This window comes from Pollicipes pollicipes, unplaced genomic scaffold, assembly GCF_011947565.3.
Source record: "Pollicipes pollicipes isolate AB1234 unplaced genomic scaffold, Ppol_2.1 Scaffold_7262;HRSCAF=8765_pilon_pilon_pilon, whole genome shotgun sequence".
NCBI lineage: Eukaryota > Metazoa > Arthropoda > Thecostraca > Pollicipedomorpha > Pollicipedidae > Pollicipes > Pollicipes pollicipes.
Window position 1 is genome coordinate 3,282,951 of NW_023597055.1, and position 11,529 is coordinate 3,294,479.

Here is an 11,529-nt window from a genome sequence, read left to right on the forward strand (position 1 = left end):
CCGTCCATGTACCCGCTCATAGTTACATCCATATCATAAGTTGTTCCTGCTCGCTTCGCGGCATGAGGCGCCGGTACAGTATCGCCTTCGCTCACATGATTCACAGTCCGCTGGTGTTGTCATTGGAGCTTTACGGCGCACTCAGCAGTTGACTCTACTGGGCGTCGCCTGCCTCTTGTCCTGGCAGGAAGGGCGGACTCCGCGGGGAATCAAACCCCGTACTTCTGGTTTTCCAGATGCGCAGTGGTAAACGCAGACGCGTTAACCACTGCGCTATACCTCACTGATGCACAGCGTGTCCCGGTCGGCTTTGGAAGCTTCCAATGCTCGGGTCCTTGACAGTCTCCTAAATGTTTACATTCATGTGTTTACAGCTTTCCTACGACGCTATATGTATCGTTCCTCGAACTTGCATGCTTTGGACGGATCGGCCTTGATATATATATATATATATATATATATATATATATATATATATATATATATATATATATATTGGTACTTGTATACGAAGCGTCTCCCTGCTAAATGCCACAGCACGCCCCGTCTGGCGCGCTGTGACCAGCACTGGTATCGGACGACAATGAGTTGCCGTCGATCGTGACCAAGGTTCAGCCCGTCGTGTATGCAAAAGTCAGCCTCCCCAGCAGTCTGTCTGCGACGCGAGTCTCGTTGCAAGTGCTCACACAGACAGGCGCGTATTCTGTATTTAATTGCTTAGGTGTTTCAGGTTGTACACCTCTCCAGCGGCTAGAACCGCTCAGGGGCGTGGCTTGCAACAAATCGTTGTATGGTGATAACAGCTGCATTGGTTATCAGTAGGAATACAGAACGACAGCTTTGGCATTTGTCCTCACAAAAACGGAACAAAAAGCAAAACGGTTCCACGAAATGCCTTTCTTGCGACGCGTCTTGAAAAAAAAAAAACATAAAAGGATGTTACACATTTACACCTCTGATACCAAAACTGAAAACGGTTGCAAAATCATCGCATGGCGACAACATACCACCAACAAAAACATTAACAGCGAAACCGGAAACATTTTCCCTACTTTGAGACAGAAATGACAGCACGCCGCCACAGATCAGATTACTGTGCATCACCGGGGACATCAAAGCGCCCATTCATCTTCACAGCGACGTCGTCCACTCCACGGCTTGGGCCATTACATGTCCATACCGGGACATTACCGCCCACATGCCCACACTCAGGCAAGCGTTTTCCACCCGTGCCAACTCTAAGCCGCATCAGATTCCTCCTTGACGTCCACCGCGTCCGCCGCCGGGCCGTGCTTCTGCCGCACGTGCCTGCCGAGCGCGCGGTGCTCGCGGAAGTCGGCTCCGCACTGGCGGCAGCGGAACGGCCGCTCGCCGCTGTGCAGGCGCGCGTGGTCCGCCAGAGTGTCTGCGCGCGTGAAGCCCCGGCCGCACTCGCCGCACACGTGCGGCCGCTCCCTCGAATGCACCACCATGTGCGCGCGCAGGTGGTCGGCGCGCTTGAACCCGCGACCACACACCTCGCACGTGGCGGCCGGCCGCGGCGCGTGCACCGACCTCTCGTGTCGCCGCAGCTGCACCTGCAGTTTGAATTCGCGCCGGCAGGTGTCGCAGCGGTGCGGCGCCGCCTGACTGTGCGCGGTGGCGGCGTGCTGGCGGAGGCGCGCGGCTGCCGCGAATGCCAGCCCGCAGAGTTCGCACTGGTGGCGGCGCGGCGGGCCGCCGGCGTGGATCAGCTGATGCCGCGCCAGGTACGCCGCGTCCGTGAACACCTTGGCGCAGACGGCGCACGTGGGCATCTGGCCGTCGACGCAGGCGGCGCGGTGCCGGCGGTACGCGTACGCGTTGGCGTAAGCGCGCCCGCAGCGCGGGCAGCGGCAGTGCTCCGGGTCCGCGTGCACCTGCGCGTGGCCATGCGCGCCCGCCTGGGAGCGGCGGGAGACCAGACGTCAGACAGCGGCAGACGGAGAGCCGGCGGCAGTCGGCCGAGGTGCAATCCGGCGGCGGCGGGCTGTGGCCCGCGACAGGGGCAACAGACACTCCGCTTCAGACCGCTGCTGCTTACTGGACTCACAGTTACACTTCCACGCGGGCACACAAGCCTTTGCCGCGCGTGAGTGGGGTTTAGGGTGGCCGAGTACGTGTGTCCCGTCACGTCTGAAGTTAGCCTCTGGTGGGAAACGGCTGCTAAATTTGGACGTGGACTCTCTCCACAATACTACCAGACCACTGGAAATTAAACGCAAATATTATGTTCTGCATCTGAACCCCATGATGGCGCGTGCGGTGTGCGCCCGTTTCCTGTCACTCTAACAAACATTTGGTATACGATACAAACTTTTAGATAGCAAGTCCAGAGGGCAACAGACAATGCGCCCTGCACCCGCCCGCCCACAGACAAGTGCTCCTCACCAGCAGCCCCGTCCCAGCATCATCTCCGCACGGTGGCAGGCCCCGCTTCCCACTCACCCGGCTTCTGAAGACGGCAGAGCAGGTGATGCAGCGCCACCTATCACCCACCCGCTGGTACGGCGCGGCCGGCCGGCGGGCGGTGGCGGTGGCAGAGGCGGCGGCGGCCCGGCGCGGCCTACCCCGCCGGGGTGCGGGCTCGGCGGCGCTCTCACCGCAGCGCGCCTCCTCCGCGGAGGCCGGCGGCGGCGCGTCCTCGGGGCGGGCCTGGCGGGGCCGGCGCCGCGGCACCGACGGCGTCGGGCTGGCGGAGCCGCCCTCCACGAGGCGGTCACCCCCGGCGGCGAACACAGCGGGAGCCGCGGCAGAGGAGCGCGACTCTGGGAGCTGGTCCCCATCAGCGGCGGACCCGCCGGGACTCGTGACGCAGGAGTCGCACTCTGGCAGTCGACCGCCTCCGCCGGTGACGCGGGACACGGCGGCTCCCTTGCCGGCGGAGGAGCGCCGCTTGCTCTGAAGGCCGGCGCAGCGGGTCCTGTGACGGGCCAGGGCGACGGCCGATCCCAGAGTGCGCCGGCAGCCGTCACACGACAGACGAATCACGGGCTGTAACGGGGGTACAGTGCGTCATCCGTCACACGTCGTCAGGCATGCGTCACATGAAATGAAACACAATCACGACGTGGGTACGGGCTACGCGAGGTTTTGCCGTCGCCGACTCTGGTACCTGCTTTCGACGTAATAAAATGCGGGCACCCCTGGACTTAATAGTAACCGAGTGCCTGTCTCTACCAGCCCATGTACTGCTCCCGTATCACCGCCCCCCCCCCCCCCCCCCCCCAGTGCCCAATGCAGCACAGGTTACCGGTGTCGCATCACCGAAGCCCCTGCAGCCAGTGTCGCTGCCGGACTGGTCCTTCCCCTCTCCACGCTGGCGCACCTGCCTGCGCTGGGGGCGGGAGGCGCAGCCCGGGACGCGCCGCGCCGGCGCCGGCGCCGAACCGGCAGCGGCGGCACCGGCGGGCGGCGCGACACGCCCTAACGCCGGAGAGGTCGGCCCACCGCCGCTGGCCGGGTCGGCCACCGCAGCAGAACACTGTCAACGCGTCACAAACACATACACACACGTCAGAGCGGCGCTGGCGGGGCGTGCATCAATACCGCGAATTCAAGTAAGTGCTGTGATGCGCAAGTGCAGTGACACTGTGTAAGTCCAGTGATGTTGTACGGGTGAATCAACGTCACATCCCTGGAATAACTTTGAATATTACGACAGCAGTGACGTCGGATTATTACAGTAACGTAAGACCATCACGCTGGCCTCCGATGACCACAAGAACGTCACATCGCTGACGTGACCATGAACTAGCGAAGATACAGAAAGTCACTGTCACGGCGTGAGACCTTCAACCCGACGTTCGACCGCAAAGACCTCAGATCACAGCGGACGCCGTTGAAAAGATCACTCACCGGCTCCAGCACGACAGCATCACTCATCACCAGCTCCAGGCAGGCCGGGTCATCTGCCATCAGTTCCACGACATCGGTGACCAGTTCCATACAGGTGGAGTCGCCCCCGACGCCGTCCGGTCGCACCGCATCATCTGTCACCGATTTCCGGTGGTTCGGACCGCTTTCCCCAAGTCCCGAGTGGTCTGGACCGCTTTCCCCCACCTCCAGACAGTCCGGACCGCTTTCCCCAAGCTCCGAGTGGTCCGGACCGCTTTCCCCAAGTTCCAGGCGGTCGGGAACGCTTTCTTCAGGTCCCAGGTGGTCTGGAGCGCTTTCCCCCAGCTCCAGGCGGTCCGGACCGCTTTCCCCAAGCTCCAGGTGGTCAGAATCACTTTCCCCAAGTTCCAGGCGGTCCGGACCGCTTTCCCCAAGCTCCAGGTGGTCAGAATCACTTTCCCCGAGTTCCAGGCGGTCCCAGTCATTCGAGGCGAGCTCCGGGCGGTCTGAATCACTCGCCACGACCTCCAAGCGAAGTGAGTCGTTTGCCACAGGGCGCGGGCGACTCGAGACGTCCTTCGCCGGCTCCAAAGAGACAGCGGCGTTTGTCACCAGCTCGGGCCGAACATTCATGAAGGCGGCCGATATCAGGTCGACAGAGGCGCCGGTCGACCCCTCCAAGCCAGTGTGGCGGTCGCGGAGCTCCTGCAGCGTCGCCGAAAGCGCCGTCTGTTGACAGAGACCGACACTGCAGACTCCGTAGCGGCAGCCCAGGTGGCGACACGTGATGCGTGATGTGGCAGCATTTTAAGATTGTGGAGAGTTGAACTCCATGACAAGGGACTATCATTGATGATGACCTGAATCACCGACATTACTACCAGGAACATGATACATGTAGCGTGGCTCACTTCATGCAACTGTGCATAACCAATTTGCATCATTACAGAACATAAATTTCAAGTGACTGTGAACATTCAGGACCTGTTCACAGTCCCAGCCAGCTGTTCCACATGCAGGCATCCCCACTCCAATGATCATCTCCACTGTCACCGCATCTGATGTTACCTTCAGCTGGTCAGCCGATCTCAGCAGCTGATCACAGCACTGGCAGATCCAGTCCACAGGCACCATGGTTTCCAGTGCCCAGTACAGATGGGTTGTGTACCAGTCCACTGATTCCTGCCATGGAGTGACATTTGAGAGGTGGCTGATATGAGGTGCTGTTGTAGCAACTTACAGGCTAAACAAAAGCTTCCTGCCATATCAACAACTGAGTACTGTTTCAGTATGCATGCATATGAGCCATCTCTACCACATGGACAACCAGTGCCAAGGCACGGCTTTTATTTAATTTGACTGAAGAATGCAAGACCATGTGGGTCAATGCTGAATACTGTGAGTGAGGCCCTAAATGCTTTGCTTGAAAGTTATTAAAACATACCTGGAATCATATCAAAATCTAAATGTCCTAGCAGCCAAACCAAAAGACAAAACAATCTGTCATATTAACATAACTGTAGATAAGCCCATAAAAGCACAAATGTCAGGAACAGTGGCATATTGATAAATGGACCTGAGAGACTGCACCTGGTTTTCAATTTGAGTAAGTCCAATAGAGGCAGAGTATTTGCACACACTACACTGGGTCTCAACTGGTTGGGCATCATGGCCTGAATGATGCATCACAATATTCATCACTCTGTTTATCCCATCAGATGAGATGCTCTGAAAGGTGACAGCAGGTCAGTGGTCAGAAGCAGTATCCCAGGTGAGCCACAGGTAAGCACAGGCCACAAAGTATGATGTAACACCTAATGAAGCACTTTTCATGAATAGTGCCTCTGGGTGTTCACAAAAATGGCAGGGATGTCAACTGAAGAAGTTGGGGCATTGAAGTGTCATTTGAAACATTAACTACAACAGACAGGTTGCACTCACACAAATACATCATTGATCAATACTTTCATGGACAATACTCATTGCTGTTGAAGAAAATATCAGGAAGGCCAAATAAAACTCATGCTGAGCCCTAAAAGACCACAATTAATAGTCAATGCAACTGCTGGTCTAATTAAGTAAATATCACATTTCCAGTTCCTTGCTACAGATAACACCTGTGACTGCTGATGAGAACAGCAATTAGATGACACAGGAAAACATCATATGGCACCACAAATTATCATCTGCAAGATTCTTTGTAAAAAGTTGAATGTAGGTGCAATGCAAACATTGAATGCTCAAGCAAAAGGGCAAAACTGGAAGTGCGTTGTAAAAACTAACCCACTTACATGTGTGTCAGTCTAAAAGGCCCAGAATAAATAACATATTGGAATTACAACGTTGTAGAGCTACGTAGATTAAGATTAGCCACCAACTAATTGTCAACATCATTGTGCGAGCTAGAGGTAAAGTTTACAGGGAGTGTGATAATATTTTGGAGTTCATAATGGTCCGATAGCCTGCCACAGCAAGCATGCCAATATCAGAGATCGTCTTCCCTCGTAACGTACGTAACGCTACCACGATCTGGCGTAATCAATACATCACGTACACCCCCTCCCGCGCGTTGACCTGCGCGACGGAGATATCGGCGTTTAACTGCAGCATTGATTGAAACATAAGCGCTATGTTTACATTACAAAAGGTTGAGCAGCACGCAACTAAATTATCCAGCGGCAACTGCTAGTAAAAATACGTATGAGGCTGAACGGCCTCTGAAGGTGAAGACTGGTCACCTATTTCGTTTGCAACGTTTGTGGTGTTAAGAATGATCTTGTCCTAACAATCTGTCTTCCTATACAACAATGAGCCTCGATATCATCTTGATAAAATCCTGTGTGTTGCTGGCAGTGTTTTTGCACTGCTGTGCGGTTGATGGTTAGTGCCCAGTAATTCGTTATTCCAAATATCTCGCACAGATGTGCATGATGGACCACGGCTGGCCGTCAAAATTAAAATGATAGATTGACCGAATGGACGGAATTTTTCTTTCAGATGTTTCAGATCCAGGATTGCTTCCCTTACTGATCCGTCATTCGGATGCCTCGGATGCAGGTTACGGCCAAACAAGCCATGCCAACGCGTCATGCAGGGTCGATCTGGGTCAGCTGGAAAACCTCGCCATAAATCAAGCTACCCTAAACCAACCAAACTACCCTCTGTCAGTCCGCATCCTGGGTGTAAACAATGTTCACTCAGTGACCATAGGCTATCAGCCAAATACCGCCTCCAACGTTATCGTTCCCGTGCAATTTGCAATCAAGCGCCAGCAAAACAAGTTTGCGGGAGTTAATGATACAAGCGCATTTGCTTTCTTACATAACTTTGCATGCACTTTTCAACAGCCAATTAGACTGATCAAATGACCACGACGCTATCAGGCATGTCATGCATGGGTCACAATGTAGCCGTGGCCCCATTTCGACAGCGTTCGGGCACATTTTCTCTTTTCAATAATGGTTTTTATACTATATTGAGGGAAATAGAAAACAGCAGGAAAAATCTATGTTCTTTTCAACTTTGTCCGGCGTTCTTGCAGAGTCCGAAGACCAGTACACTGGTCACCACACCCGTCACCTTACGTCATCACTGTCCCGGCTAGTCACAGGGACTGGTCACCACACCCGTCACCTTACGTCATCACTGTCCCGGCTGGGTCACCGGGCCTGGTCACCACCCCCGTCACCTTACGTCATCACTGTCCCGGCTGGGTCACCGGGATGGTCACCACACCCGTCACCTTACGTCATCACTGTCCCCGGCTGGGTCACAGGGACTGGTCACCACACCCGTCACATTACGTCATCACTGTCCCGGCTGGGTCACAGGGACTGGTCACCACACCCCCGTCACCTTACGTCATCACTGTCCCGGCTGGGTCACCGGACTGGTCACCACACCCGTCACCTTACGTCATCACTGTCCCGGCTGGGTCACAGGGACTGGTCACCACACCCGTCAACTTACGTCATCACTGTCCCGGCTGGGTCACAGGGACTGGTCACCACACCCGTCACCTTACGTCATCACTGTCCCGGCTCGGTCACCGGGACTGGTCACCACACCCGTCACCTTACGTCATCACTGCCCCGGCTGGGTCACCGGGACTGGTCACCACACCCGTCACCTTACGTCATCACTGTCCCGGCTCGGTCACAGGGACTGGTCATCACACCCGTCACCTTACTCCCGGCTGGGTCACAGGGACTGGTCACCACACCCGTCACCTTACGTCATCACTGTCCCCGCTGGGTCACCGGGATGGTCACCACACCCGTCACCTTACGTCATCACTGTCCCGGCCGGGTCACCGGGACTGGTCACCACATACGTCATCTTACGTCACCACCGTCCCGACCGGGTCACAGGGACTGGTCACCACACCCGTCACCTTACGTCATCACTGTCCCGGCTGGGTCACAGGGACTGGTCACCACACCCGTCACCTTACGTCATCACTGACCCGGCTCGGTCACAGGGACTGGTCACCACACCCGTCACCTTACGTCATCACTGTCCCGGCCGGGTCACCGGGACTGGTCACCACACCCGTCACCTTACGTCATCACTGTCCCGGCTGGGTCACCGGGACTGGTCACCACAACCGTCACCTTACGTCATCACTGTCCCGGCTGGGTCACAGGGACTGGTCACCACACCCGTCACCTTACGTCATCACTGTCCCGGCTGGGTCACCGGGACTGGTCACCACACCCGTCACATTACGTCATCACTGTCCCGGCTGGGTCACAGGGACTGGTCACCACATACGTCACCTTACGTCATCACTGTCCCGGCTCGGTCACAGGGACTGGTCACCACACCCGTCACCTTACGTCATCACTGTCCCGGCCGGGCCACCGGGACTGGTCACCACACCCGTCACCTTACGTCATCACTGTCCCGGCTGGGTCACCGGGACTGGTCACCACACCCGTCACCTTACGTCATCACTGTCCCGGCCGGGTCACCGGGACTGGTCACCACACCCGTCACCTTACGTCATCACTGTCCCGGCTGGGTCACAGGGACTGGTCACCACACCCGTCACCTTACGTCATCACTGTCCCGGCCGGGTCACCGGGACTGGTCACCACACCCGTCACCTTACGTCATCACTGTCCCCGCTGGGTCACCGGGACTGGTCACCACATACGTCATCTTACGTCACCACCGTCCCGACCGGGTCACAGGGACTGGTCACCACACCCGTCACCTTACGTCATCACTGTCCCGGCTGGGTCACAGGGACTGGTCACCACACCCGTCACCTTACGTCATCACTGACCCGGCTCGGTCACAGGGACTGGTCACCACACCCGTCACCTTACGTCATCACTGTCCCGGCCGGGTCACCGGGACTGGTCACCACACCCGTCACCTTACGTCATCACTGTCCCGGCTGGGTCACCGGGACTGGTCACCACAACCGTCACCTTACGTCATCACTGTCCCGGCTGGGTCACAGGGACTGGTCACCACACCCGTCACCTTACGTCATCACTGTCCCGGCTGGGTCACAGGGACTGGTCACCACACCCGTCACCTTACGTCATCACTGTCCCGGCTGGGTCACAGGGACTGGTCACCACACCCGTCACCTTACGTCATCACTGTCCCGGCTCGGTCACCGGGACTGGTCACCACATACGTCATCTTACGTCACCACCGTCCCGACTGGGTCACAGGGACTGGTCACCACACCCGTCACCTTACGTCATCACTGTCCCGGCTGGGTCACCGGGACTGGTCACCACACCCGTCACCTTACATCATCACCGTCCCGGCTGGGTCACCGGGACTGGTCACCACACCCGTCACCTTACGTCATCACTGTCCCGGCTCGGTCACCGGGACTGGTCACCACATACGTCATCTTACGTCACCACCGTCCCGACTGGGTCACAGGGACTGGTCACCACACCCGTCACCTTACGTCATCACTGTCCCGGCTGGGTCACCGGGACTGGTCACCACACCCGTCACCTTACATCATCACCGTCCCGGCCGGGTCATCGGGACGGTCACCACATCCCAAGCACAGCCGCCGCACTGCCGAACGGCTGTCGTAAACGCTGTGTTGGGTGCTTACCAAGAAAAAAACACGGGTATGATAGTTATGTAATATATATATATTGACAATATAAACAAGATATATTGTTCTTAAGTGTGGAACCACGCCAATGTGGAAGCTCTGAGTTCTTACAAACCACTTCTACAACGGATACGGTATACGACACCATGATCAGTTTGCTGATTCACCGATACCTTGGACAGGTACTGGTGTTCATTCATTAAGAACTAATACCCACTTGGGTTTTGCGATGTAGGTATGTGTAGCGTATGCAACAATACCAACAATATTCCCTCTATCTAAAATTTGATTGACTCGTAACAATCACAGAACCATCAGATATGACTGCATTTCAACAACCCCCCCATAACTTTCCATAACCCCCCATAACATAACATAACAACCCCCCATAACTTTCGGCAAAAACGTTCACATCACAGGTTCGGGCAATTACAGGTTCGGGCAATTACATTACAGGTTCGGGCAATTCCTCAACATCCCAGCAAAACGCTTACACAAACCCACATACAGCACCGACCCCCACAGTTCGCCAAAAGATCAGGCAGAGCCCGAAAAAGACGGATAGAAAAGATCACCGCTGTGCACATTGCCACGTGCCACGTGCACGAGCAGACTATCGCGGGCGCGGCCCGGAAAAGGCACATCGCATACCAGCCCTGTCGCATCCCACGGCGGGGCAGCAGGCTGCACTACACCACCGTCACCACCTAACCCACTTCTGGCGGACGCCTGACTACTCTACTTCGATGTCGTTTGGCTGCTGTTCGTTCGATGTTCGTGCCGCCGTCATCAAATGCAGCACCCCGCCGGCAGCGCCACCGCGTGACCGCCGTCATCAAATGCACCACCCCGCCGGCAGCGCCACCGCGTGACCGCCGTCATCACATGCGGCACCCCGCCGGCAGCGCCACCGCGTGACTGCTGAGACCGTGAGGCCGCTGCGACCGCGTGGACGACCGGAGGGCTCGACGCAGCCACGCTATCACACGCCGCCACGACACCCACCCCTGTCGCAATCCCAGGGCGGCAGAAGACAGTCCGAGGCGCCGGCCAACGTCTTCAACGTAAACGCCAATTTACGTAAAACGTAAGCGCATGCGCCCCATTAGTTACTCTCCCCCACGGGCATAATGAAATATATGATGGAATACTTCATAATGGAATACTTCATGGCGTTCATAGAACAGGAACATCTTCCGCCTGCTACAAACAGCTGACGCAGTAAATTCCATATCACAAGATCCTGATACAGAGAATGTGACCAACAGGCACCATAACTACGCACGGCCGCCACCGTGCCGCCGTCGGACCCTGCAGCGGCGGGCCGGGAATCCAGCCTAAGACCATGCGTCTAGACCTCGGACCAGGCGTCCAGACCTCGGACCAGTCGTCCAGACCTCGGACCAGGCGTCCAGACCTCGGACCAGGCGTCCAGACCTCGGACCAGTCGTCCAGACCTCGGACCAGGCGTCCAGACCTCGGACCAGGCGTCCAGACCTCGGACCAGGCGTCCAGACCTCGGACCAGTCGTCCAGACCTCGGACCAGTCGCCCAGACCTCGGACCAGTCGTCCAGAC

At 56.7% G+C, this 11,529-nt stretch overlaps 1 protein-coding gene across 1 annotated transcript; it reads right to left on the reverse strand.

The window, feature by feature from the left end:
* Nucleotides 1-1,238: 1,238 nt before the first annotated feature.
* Nucleotides 1,239-5,136, reverse strand: LOC119114088 (zinc finger protein 850-like). The gene is made up of 7 exons (XM_037238308.1): nt 4,924-5,136; nt 3,877-4,584; nt 3,469-3,502; nt 3,003-3,012; nt 2,467-2,473; nt 1,725-1,922; nt 1,239-1,577 (listed from the first exon to the last, which is right to left on the reverse strand). The coding sequence occupies exons 1-7, from the start codon at nt 4,987-4,989 to the stop codon at nt 1,239-1,241; spliced, it is 1,362 nt and encodes a 453-aa protein (XP_037094203.1). The 5' UTR covers nt 4,990-5,136.
* Nucleotides 5,137-11,529: the final 6,393 nt, after the last annotated feature.